Here is a 22232-nt window from a genome sequence, read left to right as displayed (position 1 = left end):
TTATCGTATCAAGGACGTCTTTTCACGGTTAATATGTAATAACAGATAATAAATAATGGATCAAGGTTTAAGTATCCTAATGGTAAATAATATTCTTAGGAAGATTTTCTGTTCTATCAATTTTTTTATTTGTATACTTGAAACTCGCAGGCCACACGAGATTATTGGTAGAAATGAGATTGTAAAAGTAAAAACTGTAACAACTTTTTTTTTTAAATGATGATATACATCCAGACATAAACACACCGCATTGAGCTTTTTTTTTTATTATACACGTCATAGAAATAGGATAAATAAATCCTTAATCTGTCAAGATACATAGCGTTTGATAGACGTGAAGCGTCACATCTTTCTTTTTTGATAAGCCTAGCCGCTGTTATACAATCAAAATCACTAAATCCAAATCACCGATGAAGAAATAACAATTCGGAGTTTACCAGAGAATGACGGTTGTGTCCTGTGTGGAGGACTATTGGCACACAGCAATATTTATATTCCTCCTTTTTGTGTTGGCCGCTTTCGTGAGAGGCGCCCTGAGGGCGGCCCTGATCTAACACCAGGTATGTCCAGAAACCGACATAACGCCCTTTCCTCATAGGCAGAAACTAGGGATTTCCACTTGCCACGATCCTGACAAATTTCACTCTTAGAAACCTGTCTAGAATTGAACAGTTTGTTTGAAATTAGATTTTATTGTGACCGCCTTGCACTGGAATTTTTAAGGTTTCCAGATGGATGGATATTTGTTTAGAGTCGATTTTCCATTCCTGTTCTGAACAATACGACCAGCCAGCTGCCTAACGCCAACACTGTACGAACGCTGTTGACTGTAGGTGAAGCCTTTCCCAAGCTCGCCTCGTTCGATGGGAAGATGTGCCGTGGTCCTATCCTAGGGCGCGAGACACGCCTATATCCAGTTAATTTATCATCAGGTTCTTCAGAATGAAACATTTTGAAGGGAAAACGAATCATGGCTTGCCGAAACACGAAAAGCGGGTATAGTCTGCCAACTATAGCAGACTACTTTTCGAAAAACTTCAACAGTATATTGTTTCTCGTAGTTACCTTCAGCATATTATATTATGTGAAGATAGTGATCTGCAGACAGCTTGTAATTTCAAGAAGGTTGTCATTGCGATAAAGGTATGTCCTAATAGGCTACGGATTAGTGTCCCAACCCAACAATAAAAGACGGGTGGGTCTACTGAGGATGCGCTGGAACGGCCACCCTTTATCGAACTTATCAAGGTCTTGGCAGCATCGCCGAAGATCAAACTGCTTGGAGGAATGGAAGGGATGCCTTTGCCCAACATTGGGATAAAGGCTATTGAATTAAAATTAGCTAGGGCGGTTTATTATATTTTTTGGAGTGTATTATTTATATCAAGATATACTTAAATACAAGGCAAGCGAAGCGAAAGATATCCACCAACCGGGTGGTCTGACGATATCGTCAAAGTCGCCGGAAGACGCTGGACGCTAGCTGCTTTCAATTGCAAAGGTCTTCGTGAAAGGTCTATGTACAGCAGTGAACTTCACATGGCTGAGATGATACTTAAATGATACTAATATATCCCTTTCTCCTTGTTTCGTGTTCTCGGATGCTTTTGCATAAAAAAAAAACCCTTAAAATTTAAATGCTCTGATTTGATGACCGCCTACCACATGTGAAAACTATTCGAGTAATTATGTTACCCATGCATGGACAAATTGGCGTCGGTGATGTCTGCCAACTAGGGATGCCGACGACTAAATTGGAGCCGAAAATGTATGAAAGCGGACCATGGGCCAACGCTAAACGGCTGAAGAAGCAACCGGGAATACACTCATATTAGAGTGAGAGGATCACATATATCTCACATCGAAATTGCCAAACAGCGGGGGCAAAAGTTAGTTGTTATTAAAAAACTTTTGATGTGAGAGCGTTTTGGCCAAGGGCGTATTGGAATGACGGCCAAATGGCCGACCCCTAATAGAAATAAAGATTACTTCCCAATGTGTCACATCGCGATATGTTATTGTAACACTGTTACACATCGGAAGAAAAAAATCCGTTGTGTAGCAGTGTTACACATTGCAACTATCTTGCGCCCGATGAGTGATATTTTTAATCAATGGCACTCTGTATTCCGATCAGTAATAATTCAATAAAATTCTCTTAAATTCATTTATAGTAGACATTTTTAGATAAATATGCCTATTTACGTAGGTATGGTACATTCATAATGTTTTTTTCATCAGTTGTTCTAATATTGTTATATACAATACAAATCTTTATTTCTTACAACCGATTTATTTTAATCTTCGTAATTATATTACTGAACGGGAACACAGAGTGCTACCTGAGTAACAGTATTACTCATTCGGAGGAAGACTCATTGATTGCAACTATCTTCCTAAAAAATCCCGTTGTGTAACAGTGTTACACATAGGTGTAACACTGCTACACAACAATATTTTTTCTCCCGATGTGTATTAGTGTTACACATCGCGGTGTAACCCAATGGGAACAAACCGAAATACAGTAGCTGTGTACTTTGCTATTTTCTTTTCAGAAACATTACATCATGGAACTAGAGGGCATAGTCCTGGGCTTGATCATTTACGTCCTTCTTGTTGGAATATGTTAGTGGTTTTACAAACTCTAAACATAATATTTATTTCTATTTTGCAGAAGGCCTACCACGAAATATACATACGCAGCATATTACTTACGTCCACATACTGTGTGTTTTTCCCATGTCGTGTACGCATCGTGTAAAAAGAGATAGCGTGTGGACGCAATGTCGTGCTACGTATTTTATGTTTCATGATGCGGCACTTTGTATCTACTTACTTTCCTACGTCATTTCTCGGTGTTGTTAAATTGTTAAATAAACTCAAATGAAAAATATCGATCATGATACTGTCGAATCGCAGTATAGATTGCAGGTTTTCCAAAGTTCTCATCAAAAATCAGCAATTCACATCGATCCCATGTGGATTCGCAGAATGTGTGTAGTATATGTAGTGCCCACTAATAGTGCTGACGGTTTCAGCAAGTTCTAAAAAATCGGCGAAAATTTCCTTCATTCGACTCATGTAAAGGTTGCTAGTTTTCCTCTTTAATTAGAAGATACAAATCTCACATTCGCATGAGATTGATAGTGTAATTCTAGCATTACATCATCAGAGACCCGATTTTCTTGCTTTCCACGTTCACTTTGTCAATTTTCTTCATTTATTTCTGAAGGTCTAGAACTTATCTCTGCGTTCACAAAAAAATCACCGTGGAAAATATTTGATCGAAAGCATCAATCGATCGGACATTTTCATTGGTGAATTTGCTTAAAACATTTTCATTGGAGAAAATTTATGATGAACTTCGATTGCGTTAGTATCGGGCCCCTGTTAAAAACTATTTCACACACTTTCAGTGATAATAATCAATGAGGCTTTCTGCAAAACCGCATGCCTGAGTAATGCACGAATGACGCTCGAAAACTACAACAGGCAAGCTGACGATGATACTGACATAGAAATACCGATGAAAGACAGGGCGCACAATATCATCACACGACCCCCGCACCGTCAAGGCAAAGGCGATAACAATTTGGTATACTATTAAACTTTTAGTCCCACTACTCGACGTTAGATGACGTAGTGTCCATTTTGAATGTCAATTACAATAAAACTGTTGTAATTTAGCAAAATTATGTATTCTTAATTAATTAAAGCAATTTCAATAAATAATCTACTTATAATTATTTGTATTCACATTTAAAATAGCACCGAAATGGAATGTTGCAGTTTATCACAGCGTGTTCATTTTTCGGGGAAAATTTTGTTCATGGGAACTTTGTCGAATATTTTGTTTGTGACGTCCTGGAATACGGAGCTCAAGCTCTTCTCGTAGGATTCCTTCAATTCGTTGAAGACCAGCTCGGAATTCTCGTTGAGGAATCTGAAACAAGTAGGTCGAAATTAGATCTCATTTTAAATCAAATACTTGAAGATCAAACGAACTTCTAAGTGAAGTTCGATCATAATTATGTGAACAGCTTCATTCGAAGCGATTTTTTTGTAATACACAGTTATGGAAGGTACCTATATTGAGCATGTGTGTTATTGTGACTTGTCTAGTTTTGTGAATATACCAAAGAATATCTATGTAATAAAATTGCCTGCTCAATTTGTTTCCCATATAGCTTAAGGTTAAGGTACTTACATTGCTAGGGGGTTACCTAAAACATATAAAACTCATTCCATACGTTCTCTTTTTTTACAAGTTGCGTACACGATATGAGAAAAAAAAGACAGCATTTGGACGCTAGTAACGTGTTACGTGTTATGTTTCGTGGCCTACCACGAAATATAACACGTGACACGTTATGTTTCGTTGTAGGCCGTACCATCTAATTATAATACTTACAAGTTCATCTGATCCCCTAGTCGCTTGTCCCCATTGAACAAGTTAGAGAAGTGCAGAATGACCCGCTCCGGGATAAACTTCACCCTGTAATCCTTCATGTGCATGTAGATCTGTCCGTCGCGCGTTACCGGCTCGAAGATCAGGTCGTGTTTTACTACTAGGTTCACTGGAATTATATTTAATGTTAAATATTATATGTAATTATGAAATCTATACAATTATTATAAAGACGTTTGTGAAATTTTATGTTTGAGGCGGATAATCTCCGAAACTACTGATCCGATTTCATAAATTCTTTCACCATTAGAAAGGTACTTTATCCCAGATTGCTATAGGCTATATTTTATCTCAAAATTGTCACGGGAGCGAAGTTCCGAGAAACATCTAGTTACATATATTTTGCTAAAACTCTCTCATCTGAGCGTTGATTGGTCCCTCAGCCATTAAGTATTGAAACCCAAGATATTCTTTCCTGTTTTTTCTTTTCCACTTTGCATGATTTGCAGCATCCTTGGTTGTCAAATCCCTGACGACATCAAGCGAGCACATTTTGGGTCCCTTCTCCTATACATTTCAAGTCATTTCGCCTGAAATGGCTTATTTCAAACTTTGCGCGGACTTTACAAATGAACAACTTAATAAATCACCCTGGTCATAATAAATAAATAAACATATTACACAGATTGAGCTAGCCCCAAAGTTATATATGTATATAAACATCCAAGACCCGAGCCAATCAGAAAAAGATCATTTTCCAACATCGAACCCGGGACCTCTCGGTTCAAAGTCAAGCACTTTACCGTTGCGCCACCGAGTTCGTCATAATACAGATTGTAACTGAAACAATGTCAGGATAACAAAAGTTCTTTACAATCTGCAACAATTTTTTTTTTAGTAAACTTACAAAGTTTTTCAAACGAAATTACCAAACAATGATATGAATTTTCTTATTATAGTTTAGTTCGTCTACTCATCCCTAGATGGCGCCACTAGTACCAATTTTTCATATCACCAGTAACTATTTTACCCATGGTAATGTTGGCGATCCCTTTTCCCTGTATCGGCAACACCAAGATCCTTCCCTTCATGACGTAATCACCAATGAACTCCATCTTCGGCGTTATGGAGTCCGTGCGAAGCCGGTAGCGCTTCAGGTCGGCCCTGGAATGAATGAACGAACAATGAATTTCACTTCTCACTATCGAATCGATCCGAAGTGAGACGCGGCGAACCAATAACATCGCGGTGTGGTTGTCGTTGCGTCACAATGGTGCACTGTGATTGGTTAGCTGCGTCTCACTGCGAATCGATTCGATGGTGAGAAATTTAATGCAAACCCGCACTAGCCCCTCAATACTCACATTTTGTTAGTATACCTATTACTATGTAAGTAAAGTAATCTTCTTCTTCCTCGCCAGGGCCTATTATTTCTTGGCCATCCTCCTTCTTGGATGCCAGATCGTTTTATCCTGGGTTGTCTGTCTATTAAACCTTACGCATTCCATATTAACAAATGCCCCTATTGGATACTAAATATTTACTTGCCTGAACCGAGCCATTTTGATGGCTTCAACGAGTACAGGTGTTTGGGTGCTCATGATAGGCGAGTATGAGATGGGCGATGGTTTTGCGGGGAGAAACCCGTATCAGGACACTTGCGCGAAAAACATGCGCGGAGGACATTTGCGCGCAAAGAAATTTTATTTTCGCGCGCAAAGACACATGCGCGAAAGCCATATGCGCGCATGACATTTAGGAGAAACCACAATTGAGTTTCGGTAGCTTTTGCAGTGGGAAGGATCAGACAGTATAAAAACATTGAACTGCTACTTTCATAGGATAATGTCTTACGGATTATAAATATGGGGTAATGCAGTTGAAATTGTATTACAGAAACAAGCAATTCGTTTTATTTATGGGCTTAAACCACGAGATTCCTTACAAGAATCATTCAAATCGATAAGAATTATGACTGTTGCATCTCAGTACTATAGTATTTTTGCACCGCTTGACTTACTTGTAAGTAGTGAGCAGAGAATCTGTGAGTCCGTGCAGTTTGATGTTCCGGTAGTTCTGGGAGATGACGACCGGACCGGCGCCGGACGAGATGTTGATGCCGGCCACGTGCAACGGCTCCATGGGAGGCACGCCCAGAGACGGGATGCCTGCAAGGGGGGCGACAGGTGGAGAATTGAAACTGTTCTCTAATTAGTTGATTATAATATACACTGTTTAAATGACTTTCTTTCGGCCTTTCTTCTCAGTAGTGGTCGTTGCGAAATACTTCTTAATAGTTTGGTAAATATTATTTGATTTAGAATATGACGTGATAAACTGACTGTGAAGGCCTAATTTCTGAATAAATTATTTGATTTTGATTGCTAAGCTTTTAGGGACACATCCTTATGATCGTAATTTCGAACAGTAATAACTAATGCTTGTTACGTTTAAAATTAAAATTGGATTGTAATCTGTTTTGTGTTAATAATAATGAATAAAATTTACATGATAAAACAGCGGGTAAAAATAAAAACTTTTCTCATAAGCTTATAGTTTCATTTGACCAGATGTTTTGTTGTTTGTTTGTAATCAAAGTTAAATTTTACCCACTTAGCAATCACACCTAAAGCATTATTTCGTTGACACTAAACTCGGTTTTCTGACTTCCTTTGATATCCGTGAATTACGATAAGAAAACTGATAGTAAAATCTCATCTCACCTTCCCTCATCTTCCTGAGAGCGTCGGGCACAGCCGCCTTGAGGCAGTCGTTCAGCTTCTTGTCTGTCTGTCCGCATCGCCGGAAACTGTCCGCTGGAACACCAAGATGCACATTATCATGTTTTTATCTTTTATAGGCTATACAGAGCCAAGCCAAGAGTTGCAAAAGTCTAAATCCACGTTAGCCATATAATGGACTTATTCACATTAAGATTATTAGCTTTCGGCAGCAGCTCGGCATTCGGCTTTCGGCTGCGGCAGTGACGAACAACGACGGTACTATGTCCTTCCCCATAATTCAAACTACATGTATGCAAAATTTCAAGAAGATTGGTTGAGTAGATAGAGCGTGAAGAGGTGACAAACGAACAATCTTACTTTCGCATTTTTAATATTAGAATAATGACAAACAGCTAGCCCATGACAAAAATCTCCTGTTTATAGCCATTCCCCTTGATTGGCTTTTGGTTTTATTTAACAATATGCCCAGACGGAGCTGGCTCATTATATATATATATATATATATATATATATATATATATATATATATATATATATATATATATATATATATATATATATATATATATATATATATATATATATATATATATATATATATATATATTTCGCCACCAGATAAAACCTTACAATAATAATCAACATAGTAGCCGAAGTGAAGCGGTGGTGGTGTAATGGCTAAGACGCCCGCCTGTGGATCAAAAGGTACCAGGTTCGAATCCTACTCGTGCGATATGAGTTTGTATACAAATCTGACTCATATATAGTAGTTTTCATCGACCACCACTTGCTTCCGGCGAAGGAAAACATCGTGAGGAAACCTGCACACTGGTTGATTCTTATTAACTTGTGTGTGAAATGGAGAAGGCAATGGCAAACCACTCCATTGATAATGCCAAGAAAGTTGTTGCGTGTGTTTCATTCCACGTAATGACCACGACCCTCAGCCATGAGGAATACGACTATGAAGAAGTAGCCAGCCAGTATGTAGTTCAAAACATAATTAATCTAGTTATTACACCGCAAACATTACAATAATATTAGATAAATAGGTACTCGCGTAGTAAATAACCAACTCGGTATAATTTCAAGCAAAACATGATACAAAATAAAGGCATTTTTAAGTTAAAACACGAAATACTAGGCTAATTGAATTATTATTTCTCTGTTACCTGAGGAAGAACTTCTCCCGGCCATTCGCCCATACAAAAAGAGAAAACTGTTTTGTATCCCTAAATCATATTTTTTTTATTTTTTATAAGTTAATGACACTATTATGAACAAGGTAAGTAAGGATTTCCTATTTTCACAAATCTCCAAGATGGATTTTAGTTGACGTTGGGACAATTTGTACCCGAAAATCATTATTTTGTAATTAAAACTTAGGCGAAATTAAATTTGTATCATTATAAACTTCACGGTTTTAAAGCAATCTACAAACTACTGGAATACCTATAGTACGCTGAAACGATTTACACCAAAATCAAAGCGATTTGTCATTATAAATATAATTTAGTGCAAATCGTTTTCCCTAAAAAATACCTAATAATCAAGGTCAAATTTTAACTTTCTCTAAATCAACAAAAAAAATATTTGTACATTATAGCCACCACAGAGTAGTGGAAATGGCATTGTTTTTTTTTAAAACCTATTTCGTTCAAATCGGACCGGTCTTAAGCCATTTATTCAAATCTATAGGTGTCTATAGGCCACACACATAACAAAGAATGCGATTGGGTATTTAGAAAAGTGGAATTACATAAAGCATTGTCCGTCCGTCAGTCACGCCGCCCGAATGCCTCAATGAATTACGTACGGTTACGTAGAATTACGTGGTTCTAACACAGATATAAGAACATGATTCTAATGCCACTTTTACTCCGATGAGAATTACGGTTATACGGTCTTACAATAAGTGTACACCTGTCAATTTCGAATTCAAATCATTTATTCAGAAATTAGACCTTCACAGGCACTTTTTCTCGTCAATTTTTATATTTATATATATTTATTTATAGTTATTTCTGACAAGCTACAAACTACTGGCATTTCGGAACGACCACTGCTGAGAAGAAATGCCGATGTGATGAAATGTACATAGTCAAAAGGTATATCAAAACAGGTTATGATTGTAAGAAAAATAAAAATTATGAATAAAATAATAAAAAACAGTAAAATAAAAAATAGGAGATCATGTGTGGAGTGGCAAAGTTGTCGGGAGGATCCAAGCGTTTTTATCAGTCAAATAGGCGTTAATTGTGTAATACGCTTTATCCATTCAATTTTTCTTAACATAAGTTTTAAATTTTTTCATTGGCAGATTAATAGCCTCTGCAGGGAGTTTATTGAATAATTTTACACTTTGACCCACGAAAGACCGCCGAACCTTTTTAAGCCTGAATCTGTTCATACAAAGTTTGTGCTTATTTCTAGTGTTTACACTATTTACTTCGTTTAATTTTTTATATAAATGTAAATTTGATTTTGACGTTGAGTTGAACTTGCACAGAGAAACGCCAAGGCACGTAGGTTATAAAAACAAAGATTATTTATTTGAAAAAAACTGGATTATTATAATTTGGTGTTAAAAGAAAAAATTAATTCTACATGTTTCACCGTCCACGGGTGTGCAAATTGAAATGGAGAGCATGCTATCGTCCCACAAAACAAAATTGAATATAATAAAAGTAACTAAATTAACTAAATTGTTGTCTAAGTTTATCGTTAAAAAAATTGTTCAAATTATAATGAGTAAATACCTGAGATGATTTTTATATAAATTTAAATTCTGATTTAAGTTCTTATTGTTGAGGAGTTAACTGGTGCAATTCACAAGCCTTAGTTTAAAGTCACTAGAGACTCCTGATTTAAAGGATCTTTCTCTTTATTTTCTAGTCATAGTTTTTTATTTATTTCTTTCATTTCTTACAAACATGTCGGGTAGGAAATTTCAAAAATATTATCTCTCTCATCTTCGCGCGTCGTTCGGGGCTGTGACACTGAGAAGCCCGGAGTCATCGTAAAGAATAGCCTTAAAATTATAAAGACTCGGCTGTGATTTTACAACCGAACGCCTGGACGTTAACTTTCCTTGGGAATGATATATCAGCTGCCTAGGCTGTGAGTCCCTCAGTCGCCCCGTGCGATATTTACGGGAAGATACGGAGTGGTCCTATTCTAAGGCGGAACCACACGCCACTACAACGAAAATCAAGAAGATTGGTTCAACAGGTAAGCTTTAATATAATAAGCAATTATATTAACTTCAATACATTTGCCTGTCATGTGACACCATGGCACACGAATCGATTGACCTTGCAACTACAGCAAGATGTCCAACAAAATGAAACATGTATGAAGAAACTCTGCAATCGACTGTTGGACAAGAAAGCAATTGCGGAACTGAACGGCAAATCATAAATATTATAATGTTGTTTTGTAAGTGTTTCTGTGACGACAGCGATCAACGACCTGGCGACCTTGTACTGAATACAGGTTTACTGGAAGATTTTTGCATAATTACTTAACTTATATTTAGCAGTCTTCATCAAAAAATATTCATTTCATCAATTAAGCTTCAAGGTCCGATGGAAATTTACGTAGTGTCAGATTTAGTAAACACTTTGAACACATCTGAAGTGAAAAACAAGTTTAATTACAAAAAAACAAGCGTCAGAGGGGTCTCGTTGCATTCAACGTGACTATTAGTCATGCCCGTGCAGTAAACTGCTGAGGGGTTCCTTCGTTGGGAGCCGATCCTGGGTGCAACATCAGGTCATTTTACCAGTGTTTCCTGTCGTTCGCATCATTTGCCTGGAGCCTGCTTTATGAAAATCAGGTTATGGTGGTGTTGTAATTATCATAGTACCTAACCTATTTGACCCACAAGCTTAATAAAAACACAATTACGAAGATGAGAGAGATACTCTTTTTGAAATTTTGTTGACCCGACATGTTTGTAAGAAATAAATAAAAAATATGACTAGAAAATAAATAAATATATTAGGACAAATCACACAGATTGAGCTAGCCCCAAAGTAAGTTCGAGACTTGTGTTATGGGATACTAACTCAACGATACTATATTTTATAAATAGGTACATATATAAATAAACATCCAAGACCCGGGCCAATCAGAAAAAAATCATTTTCCATCATGATCCGACCGGGGATCGAACCCGGGACCTCTCGGTTCAGTGGCAAGAACTTTACCACTGCGCCACTAAAGAGAAAGATCCTTTAAATCAGGAGTCTCCAGTGATTTTAAACTAAGGCTTGTGAATTGCACCAGTTAAAAAAAAAAGTTCTCGTTTCTTAGACTTAAGCTTCCTTCTGAGCTATTAAGTGACGAGTCCAGAGGCTGCTTGCTACGCTTGACACCTTCACGCTTGTCTCAGTAACATTCGATAAATACATACATAAACCTTAGATGAGGTAATGATTATCAAACGGGAAGTGATGTTGCGCTGCCATACGCAACGGTTGTGCAACTAATTGCAGCTAAATGCAGGAAGGGTCATGGGGCAGACGATGAACTGTAGACTCTATTGGCGTTATAGAATCACGTCTTTATCTCTTACGAGGCAGCCAGAGCCAATAGTTGCCAAAGAAAGACCTCGTTTATCTGTCATCTGCAGTTGTCTGGAACCCATTGCTGGGTATATACCACCTTCCGTCTGTGCCAACCTTCTGTGTCCCAGACCATTCTTATCCAGATCTTGCCAATAGCGGGTTTATTTGTGCGATTAAGTTTGTCGACCTCGGTGGCGCAGTGGTAAAGTGCTTGCCTTTGAAAGAGAGGTCCTTGGTTCCCTGGTCGGGTCATGATGGAAAATGACCTTTTTCTGATTAGCCCGGGTCTTGGATGTTTATCTATTATATGTATATAACTACTTAATATAAAAATTGACGAGAAAAAGTGTCTGTGAAAGTCTAATTCCTGAATAAATGATTTGAATTTGAATTTTGAATTTGTAAATGCGAAAGTAAGTTTGTTACCTCTTCAAGCTCTATCTACTCAACCAATCTTCTTGTAATTTTATGGATAAGGGCATAGGGTACCTTTCATCTCGGAAAATTAACGCGGGCGAAGCCGAGGGCAAATGCTAAATATGTGCAATAGGTTAAATAATTATTGGACTACTGTTTTATATTTGTCCTAGGACAAATGTTGTTTTGTTGGTATGTGACCTACATGTAATAACTTGCCATTTTAAGGGCATTTTACATCCGCCTGCGTTAATTAATCCAGTAAAAAATGTTCCTTATTTGCCAAGGGCATCAGTAAATAATATAATTTAAAATTAATCTTTCACTTCCTATTTTGGTTCAGTAATACGTTTTAGCCTGAAAACATTAACCTAACTAGCTTCTGTCAACCAATATTTTTTTTTCTTTCACAATAAATGTTCTGCTGTGTGTTAACCTTGATATTTAGCTACAATACTTCGGAACCACTGCACCAGAGAAAGTGGTGTTATGTAATTCGCACAAATACTGGTTTGAGATTATAAGACTCTATTCACATAGCTACTGTAATAAGTTATATTTAATTAAGATAAAATTAAAAACAGCACGTATATCATTTTACATGGTATTTTTAACACTATAAAACACCCAAACCGAATGTCAACCACACTCAACCAATAAACTGGCCATAGTGCAAAACGTGGTCTGCGATTTTCGCAAATCTTGGCTCTGAGGGAACCTACCCCGTAAGGGACAAGAACGTGATGCTGACATTCGTCAAACTACTTATTAGTTGCAATGTAATCCACACTAATATTATAAAGGAGAAATGCGAAAATTGACATGCACTTTGGAAGTCGGCAGTAGAGTTAGTTTTAAGTATTTTTTTTACGTCATTAAGTGAAGCCATCCTAAGCTTCATAAAGAATTTTGGATTAGGTAATAAAAAACCGGCCGAAAACATTGGCTGGATGGATATAGCAGTTAATTCAATAACATTAGACACATTACAGACTGGTCAATAACTTTGCCGCAATGTACCGAAGGTCAATGGGGTGTACGCAAGCTGCATACTGCAGCCATTGTAACATAATTATGCATTGTTACGCCGGGACATTACTATGAGGTTGTTGTGGGAACTTGAAAAGTGAACTCGAAACAAAAATATGTATTTGTAGCCCAGGCGATCAATTAGAACATCCTTGGATATTACAAAAATAAGTCCGATGTCGCGTCTGTCTGTACGAACGCGATAAATTCGAAAACTACTAGACGGACTTTTGTTAGGTTTTCACCAATCGATAGTGTGATTCGTGTGGAAGGTTTAGGTGTAATTTATTATGTCTTTACCCAAGCGAAGCCGGGATACTATATATATAATACTTGCGCACTTTGAAGCCATTTTAGATGAAGTTAATCATTATAGTATATTAAACTGTATTATTTGTCACATTGCCTCAAGTGGCTGTTGGGTAATAAATTTCCGGGATTTGTTAATCATAAAATGTTCCAACTGTTACCGGTTTTTTTCGGGGTATGTTTCGAATAACTACGGAAACAGGTAACATGGTAAAAGTTTTTGATATACAAAAAAAATGTGACATTTTACATTTGGACTTATTTTTATTTTTATGCCCCATTGAGTTGAGGAGTTAGCTTGATTACAGTTGCCCGCAGCTGCGTTGGTCGTAATAGCAGTATGGCTGTAGTAGAGTAGGCCCCCTTGCGGTCACCGCGCCTTGACACGACTATTGTATGGTGGACGTCCGATTTGGCAACGGAAATTGCAATCGATACTTGATATTATATATTTTGTTTTGACTGATATATTAATCTACTAGCCGCCCATCCCGACTTTTCCCGGTTAAAAACTTAATTAATTATACATAGAAACCTTCCTCAGGAATCACATTATATATAGGTGAACACCGCATGTAAATTCGTGCAGTAGTTCTTGAAAGACGCGACAGAGGACATTGTTTTAATATATAAGAAAGATATATATAAGAATATAAAAGCGAAAAACACTCATCATGATATTTCGAAAACTACTTAATATGTAACAATAATAGTATGGTTTGCGGCACGAATCAGCTGCTTCAATGTGTTATCATGGGCAAAATAGAATGCAAAAGTCGTGCTTGGTAGACGTAAAAAATCATGGCTGAGAAACATAAGGTAGTTGACTGGAATCAACAGAGTGGAACACCTGTTTCGCCTGGCGATGGACAGGGAGAACTGACGGCCAACCTCCAGTAATGAAAAGGCACTACAAGAAGAAGAAGTGACAATAGAATATATGTATAAATTAGAAGTTAACCCCGCATATAAGGTACCTTTATACCAAATCATTACATATGCTAACAAATCGGTCGTGTAGTTTCGCGTTATGCGCTGCAACACAGCCCCCAATGCAACCGAAATATACAGTCAGTAATCCATGGCATGTTTTTCTTTTCAGTTTAGCTATGGGACGTATCGCTCCGAAAGTCTCGGCGAAATGGCCCAATATTCATATTGACAAACACACGGTAACCTGTCGCAAGCAACTAGTTGCAGAAGGACGCGAAACTGTGTCACATGATAGTTTCATCACAACAACACTCTGAAATACATCTCGTTATGGTCTCAAAGGACCTTCGCATAAAGCCTTTACCCTTTTTGGCGTGATATGATCGGTGACGTCACAATAACACAAGATTTTTTTTTAAATTTCATATTTTATTGTTGTCAACTTTTACTGTTGTCAGAAAGATATTATTGCATGTCTGGAGACGTTTTTGGGTGCACCTGATGGTGCACCCAAAAACGAGTTATTATGATAAGCATGACCCGATGGTCATGCTTATCATAATAACGCATTGGTATTCAAACTAAATGTGTACAAAATTTCAGCTCAATCGGTTGAAGATATCTGCTTCAAAATTGAGTTACAAGATTATAGACATAGGAACATAGCGACATCCATTTTGTAACTTAAATTACAGCTTATAAAAATAGGCAGAATGTAATTCAGTACATAATATAATCATTAGGTCACGTTAGCTTCACATTAGACATATACTATAGATAAAATCATATTATATTACTAGGTAATATAGATTATTACATTCAAGAGCACTGCACTAATTAAACTAGGGGTACCATTAAAGTTCCCATGGCACCCCCAGGGGTGCCCTCCAGGGGAGCCTTGGTTCCGGAATGAAACAAAGTCTCTTCCTGGCTCTATACCTATGTACGCTTAAATCTTTAAAACCACTCAACGGATTTTGATGCTGGCTTAATAATAGATAGTTTCATTGTTGAGGTAGGTTTATGTGTATCGTTTATTATGGCTTTAGCCGAGTGAAGTCGGATTGGGCCGCTAGTTCAAATAATGAAAACTAAAAACGGTGTGCTAGCGTAAGTAAAAACAGCAAAACAAGATTCAAAACGGCATTTGAACGAGGCAATTGGAAAGATGTTGCGGTGAAGTTTGTTGCGCCGCTTCTTCTTCACCTGCGCTTTGGAAATCAGCGGTAGACTTATTTTTTAGTATTCTTTTTTAAGTCAATAAGTGATTTATATCATCATCATTATCTTAAATTGAATAAATTTAAATTTGCTAATGAAAACTCACGTAAAGAATTATCAGCAAGTCCAGCATGCAGCACAGACAGACACACAAACAACACCCACATGATAACACAACACTCGCTTGCTCTGTCGGGTAACACACCGCTTCGAGAGAGTTTGAGAATGGATCTGCGTGTCACGCACTCACCTTACCATATTTATGTGGGAGGGATGGCAATCGGTATAATTTTGGCGGGAACTTTCTAAGTATGGTTGCATCTTGTATCCTATGAGCCGTGCGGCATTGCTCCTTTGCGCTCCGTCGTCCGGCCACGTTGATGTCCGTTGACGGATCGACGCAGAATAACGTAGACCTTGTATGGAGTTTCGTCACACGTCAACGTACGTCAATATCGAAACCTATAGAAACGGAGCACGACTGAGCAATGGGGCATGGCTCTAAGTTACCGTTGTGGTCTAGATGTTTATGAGTCGGAGGTTTTGTGTGGTAATTTTGCGGGTAGCTGCCAATTTCTGATTTTGATGAGCTGTGTAATATTTTTGTCTCAAGGTACAAGTAAAATACGAAAGCTTGACTTGAAAATCGTATCGATATATGAATGTTATCGATTTTTGTCGATTTTGAGTAATTTTTGATATATAAAAAAAATATTTGATTCAGTAACATTAAAAGATACAGACACTATGCATTGAAATGTTGGTATTGAGGGTAAAAACTCATATTTAAAATCTTAGTTGCCGACAGTTTTAAAAATATCACGAAACTTTCTTTGAGATGAGAAAATATTCCTGGCAGTTTTCATATCTAAATTTCAAAGCATGAAATTATACTTTTTGAAAATGGCCCATATCCCAATCAAGGATGATATGCATACCAATGGTCTGACAAATAGCATTTCTTGACGGTCGTGCGACGTGGAGACGAACATGTAGTGGAACTTGGGCTCCGACGCTTAACGGCTGAGGAAGGAACCGAGAATACGCTCAGAGCCCACCATAGCGATAAAGGTTTAACCCTGACTAGAAATAAGATAATTTCCTGACTAGAATTAAGAAAGCAACTCACATGCTTTACCCGCAACAGATAAAAGTTACTTACAAAAACAATCACAAGGAATTACAACAAAGGTAAATAAGCTTTTCGCCTTGAAAATAACAAAGGACAGACCAACGACCTTTGTGACCAGGACTAAGGAAGACAAATTACAGACTCATAGGACAAAGGATAACCAGCTTCGAAAAATGGGTGCTATTATCTCTACCATTCATAATTTCATTTAGATTTGGAAAAAAATATTGATATTAAAAAATTCTGGAATCGAGCGGGAATTTAACGCGCCTATCTATCTGGGCTAAAAAAGACAACAAATCCATTCATAGATTTGTCTGTGAAGGTTTTTTCCACAAGTGGCTAGATCGACTGAAATCCCAGTTTAATCACACGTTTGCTTTGTATAGATTTGAATGCGTTTGACACCAATGTTGCTTAATGAGAAGCAAGGATACTTAGTTTTATGTTTGTTTTTTGATTTCAACAAAAATGTAAACAGCAAGAAAACGGAGCGAAATTACAAGATTTAAGAAATTACAAAATCAATATTTTTATTTCATAGCCTAATTATAAAAAATGCATATAAAGTTATATAACAATTACATTACTATCCACACTTTCCAGTCTGTACTTCTCATTTTGGTGATATTCTTTATAGCCCTTTTGATATTTCAAAGCGAATGAATTACTTGGTAAATTTTGATTGAAGATCGAATTTCCATTTTTGTCTAACTTTATCACGCCAAAATAATACGCTTCTTCTTCCTTCTTCTCATCTTTCTTTCTCTCTTTAATAATAAGTTGGTCTTTTACAGGCAAAAACATAACAGTGTCCTGCGGATCGCCTTGTCCTAATCTTATTTTAGCTTGGATAAATCCATTGGCTTGCGTTGCATCATCAGAATTTCTCAGATTCAAAGGCAAGTGACATTCAACACATCTAATATTGTCCTGGTGGTCGGTACTCACAGGGACTGGGAATAATCTATCGTTTAAATAGAATCTGTATGTACATTTATGGTCTTTCAAACTGATTGCACTAATCTTGTTTTCTATTCTCGACTTGGCGGAATGGCATTCGAAATAGTTTTTATCCCTAAACTCCTTCAATTTCTTTACACTTCCCATATCTTCTGTATCAACAAACCCTATATCTTCTATGGGATATTCGTCGAAAATTTCTGATTTGTCTGTTTTAAGCTTACTAGCTTCGGAAGAACGCCTCTCAGGCAATTCTTTAATAGTATCTAGCGACATTTTCTTAAAACCGTTCTCAACATCTTGTATAGATTCGGAGGATCTACGAAAATTTTCATTTCTGTAATACTGATCCACGTGTGTTGGTCTTTCATTGGCTATAATAGACTTAGTTCTTGAGGTGTCTGAAAGTTTACCTGATGATGAGGTACTTTTTGTATTAGATTTTGAGTTGTTCGTTTTTGAAACTGCGTCACCACATTTCTTGCAGAAATCCAGATCTTTGTTAGATTTTTTAATGATTGAATCTGATTTTGTAGTTTTCTTCGGTCTGGCTATAGGTAGCGTTTTAGATATTCGATCGATGTCTAGAACTCCAGCAGGACAACTTTTGCTGCCATCTATATGTGAGGGAAGCATTCGTGACGATATCACACGTCTAGGTGTTCTGTTCTTTGTTAACTTGTTGTTTGAAGCAGAAACTGTGGCATTTTTATTAGCTTGTGTATTTATTTTATCGCTTACGTTGGACATCTTGGACTGTTTGTAAACAATGGTTGTCATAGAAACAGCTGTGGCATTTGACAGGTGTGATGTATTTTTTTTTACTTGCAAATGCCTAAAAAATAAGGTTCTTCCAAGAATATTACTTTTCCATTCACTTTTCAAGTCAATCATTTTCCTTTTTATTTTGTTCAAGTATCGACTGTTGATGGTTATAAATATATAGGTATATACGCTACACTACACGACTAAGGTATAGTCTACGGCACGATAAAATAACCTAAAAATGGGTATAACAATTATTTATTGTCCTGAATAATAATAATAAAAATAAAAGTAATAAAGTAAGTACTAAAGTAACTAAAATAATGGAATCAAGTACTTTATATTACCTTCAAATAATATTAAATTTAAATCGTAACCCTAGCGACATCTATCGTCGAGCGGCACACAATAAAAGACTGTCGGTTAGCCGGCACCACACTGCGAATAGTTCGCCAAATTGGCAGATTCGGTATATACATTGCTGATTTTTCATTGCGGTAAATAATAGCACTTGTACAAACTACGAATTGTTCACACGTTCGCGAGAAAGATGCCGATGCAATTATTGTGCTGTTTATATGTGAGCTTATTGCTACAAGGAAATACCAGCAAAGTACGTCACAACCGCATAATTCGGCGAACTGTTTGCCGATTGTGTGGAGCCGGCATTGCGGCAACAGTCGCCGACGACCGCCGCCAGGCGATTAGTGTAGTGTTCGTATTGTATAGATAGATGTCGCCACTTTGGAACGTAACTTAAAAATTTCAGAGTGCGATTTTTGTGATAATTTGAAACTTTTCAAATATTCCAGGGTAAATTGGTATAATAAATCAATATGCATTTTGTTTTTTACCCCCTCACGAAATATGAAATAGGAAATTTTGAAAAGTAATTTTATTGTCAGAATTCATCATCAGCGTATGCCAGATAAATTTGTTCCTCGGAGCCGGGCCCTAACAACCGCATGCCCCATTGTTACGTTGCGCTCCGTCGTCCTGCGTCACGTTGACATCCGTCGACGAACAGCGCAGAAACATGGATTTAGTAAGTACTTACGGAGTACCCACTAATTCAATGCGCAGGAATTGTATGGAGATTTTACGTCAGTGTCAAATTCCTCAGGATTTGGATGTGTATTATTACGATTTCGATGATAAATGTTTTAATGGGGCCCGATTCTCGCTGTTGCTGTATAATCTGCATAAGAAACGTCAACAAACGTCAATATCAAATCAATAGCTCATTGGATCGCGAGTCACGGGCGGCAGAGGTCGCGTCCATAGGGTGTCCACCTTTCTGAGATTGGCGAGACAAACTGAATGTTGAATGAACAACATCAAAAGTTTTCTCACTGGGAAAGAGTATTGAAAAATACGATTTATTTGCAGATAGACTGTGAGCCTGTTCGCGGATAGTGTGTCGTTTAATGAACGGACAGATGGCTGCGAAACTTACAACATTTAGTTATTATAAGGTTATCGAGAGGACTAATCAGAAATTATGCTTATTATAATTGTAAATAACAAATATACTACAAAATATTTATATTTCCAAAGAAGTGAATACCTAGACCGAGTAATTTTGAATTCTCTCCACAATTTCGGGACGGGATGTCTTCGCAATATCTCGGTCGCCGACGTGACAGGTACTGGCAGGTACGCGGTTATCGAAAAATATATCCCCTTTCGTGGTCATATTAAAAATTCAGCTAGCTAAAAAATTTTGCTTGACTGAGTGTGGAGAAAACATTTAGACTGTATTATACTTTTACAGACTGTACTGGACGGAGCATAATTGGTTTCTTCTCATAGACGATGGGATACCAACAAGTAGTATATTATCTGTAGATATATCAGAATCACGATTCCAACAGTGATGTATACTTTCTAAATTCCCATTAATATGGAACGTTCCCTTCTCAGACAAATGTGTCCTGGAAAGTAGGTATGTTCCTGGGAATGGCACGTTACTAGCTACGAGTACAATGTTGGACTATCGCGTACATACATACTATATTTATAAACTAGATACTGTAATTTACGTAAATAATATACCTACTTTAATTTATATCTATGTTCAGAAGTATATAAATTAGTTTTTTTTTACATCTGAGTTTTTATTTATTTACTAGTTTTTGCCCGCGGCTTCGCCCGCGTGGATTTTATAGCAAAATCTCAGTATTTTTTTATCGCGCACTCTGCAAGACTGCTAAACATATATGGTTTCTGGTATGTAAATTCGCATCTTTAATTCAATTTCCAATTTACCGCCGCGTGTCTTTTCTCGCAAACTTGTTTAATCTCGCTTCCTGCTATATAATGTAGATATCCCGTACCGTTTCCTACATACTGTGCCATCATGTTTTTCGCAAAGTGTCCCGTCCCGTTTCCCACTATGTGTCTCCTTCCCATTTCCCGCTCCGACTCCCACTCCCGCTTTCTGCAACGCGTGCCGTCCCGGTCCCGTAACGGTTTTTATTAACCACAAACGTAAATTAAACATTTTTTGTATTTACTTACAGTTATTTACTACAAAAAGTGTGCCAATTTTCAGCTTTTTATCTTGAAAATTGTATTAAGCCCCATACAATTCCTCACCCCCCTTTTGAAGGTTGAGGGTTAATTTTCAGAAAAATCTGAAATACGTATTCATTAACTTTTTGTAAATAACCAAAATCCAAATTTTCAAGTCACTAACTTCAACGGTGTAGAACTTTCATATTAACAGTTTTTCACCCCTTTTTCTTTCTACAAAATTTTAAAGGAAATCGGCTCCGTGGATTGTTATTTTAATTTTCCTACAGGACCCTCCTCATTTTCTGGGATGACATGTCTATAAGATGTTAACCCTGTATTCCGAGGTAATTTTGATTCATTAATAGTTTTCAATTATCCTACGGGAACCTGACCATTTACCGGGATGAAATTATCTAAGATGTTAGCCCGGTATATAAGGTAACTACATACCAAATTTCAAGCAAATCGGTCCAGTAGATTTCGAGTGATGCGCTTCAGACAGACAGACAGAAAAAAAAATCCAAAACTATATTTTCGTAATCTATAGCAGTAACTAAGTATATTCCATGAAGAATTTAAAAAAAAATCCAATGTACAAATTTGACCTCTCTTCAATTTTATTATATGTAAACATATCATCACCAATCAATACATCAATGTCTGATGATGACATGTTTACATATTTTATAACTTTCAGTAGCAAGATTCGATAAATTTGGAGCATTAATCTGAAGTGGTAACGGCTATTTATTCTTTACTTGTTAGCTAATGACTTCACGCTCAACATTCATCATCATAAACTCAGTCATCGTCGTTAAAATTAATGTGAAGTTAAAATCACGGGATAGAAGCGAAAACACGAATTAATAGGGCAAAAACACAAGTGAAAATTTTGTCAAAGCTAGCTTCTAATACCAGAACAATAGTCAGTTGATGTCGGCAAGGAATAGAAAGGAGAGTTAAAGACAATTTATTATTGATATCGAAGACCGTACGAAGCAGGGAAGTTATTAAGTGGTCTTTACAGCTAAGGAAGAAACCAGATATAGTTATACTACAATTCGTAGACATATCGGTGGTTCTAGAGATTTAAACAAATGCACATTACAAAAATTCCATTATCAGGATTATGCTTTTGTTAAATCTCGATTAGAAAATTTCATCAAATTCGGTCAAATCCGGTCCAGTGTTTTCCTTGGATGAGTAAAGATAAACATTTCTAT

At 37.0% G+C, this 22232-nt stretch overlaps 2 protein-coding genes and 1 long non-coding RNA gene across 5 annotated transcripts in view; 1 reads left to right on the top strand and 2 right to left on the bottom strand.

Moving 5' to 3' along the window:
* Positions 1–313: 313 nt before the first annotated feature.
* Positions 314–3726, top strand: LOC128679003 (uncharacterized). 2 transcript variants are annotated; one of them, XR_008405702.2, is made up of 4 exons: positions 314–560; positions 933–1143; positions 2556–2625; positions 3417–3708. It is a non-coding gene; the product is annotated as an uncharacterized LOC128679003 (long non-coding RNA). The 2 variants fall into 2 exon arrangements; XR_008405703.2 differs by lacking the exon at positions 933–1143 and having other exon boundaries at positions 324–560; positions 3417–3726.
* Positions 3683–22232, bottom strand: part of Jhbp12 (Juvenile hormone binding protein 12) — an 82862-nt gene continuing 64312 nt past the window's right edge. Inside the window, exons 1-6 of one of the 2 annotated variants that reach the window (XM_053760929.1) lie at positions 15739–15887; positions 7132–7224; positions 6429–6576; positions 5439–5572; positions 4412–4577; positions 3683–3943 (exon numbers count right to left, since the gene is read on the bottom strand). In XM_053760929.1, the coding sequence (XP_053616904.1) occupies positions 3805–3943; positions 4412–4577; positions 5439–5572; positions 6429–6576; positions 7132–7224; positions 15739–15799 (741 nt within the window). In that variant the 5' untranslated portion in view covers positions 15800–15887 and the 3' untranslated portion in view covers positions 3683–3804. Of the gene's footprint in view, positions 3944–4411; positions 4578–5438; positions 5573–6428; positions 6577–7131; positions 7225–15738; positions 15888–22232 lie in introns of those variants that run through there. The other variant, XM_064436664.1, reaches the window with a different exon arrangement.
* LOC128678991 (uncharacterized) lies at positions 17301–18624 on the bottom strand. Its single transcript, XM_053760919.2, has one exon. It carries the CDS (start codon positions 18619–18621, stop codon positions 17335–17337), a length of 1287 nt encoding a protein of 428 aa, XP_053616894.2. The 5' UTR covers positions 18622–18624; the 3' UTR covers positions 17301–17334.

Source organism: Plodia interpunctella, chromosome 21, assembly GCF_027563975.2.
Source record: "Plodia interpunctella isolate USDA-ARS_2022_Savannah chromosome 21, ilPloInte3.2, whole genome shotgun sequence".
Taxonomy (NCBI): Eukaryota; Metazoa; Arthropoda; class Insecta; order Lepidoptera; family Pyralidae; genus Plodia; species Plodia interpunctella.
Note: the sequence above shows the minus strand (reverse complement) of the source record. Positions and strands in the feature narration are given on the sequence as shown.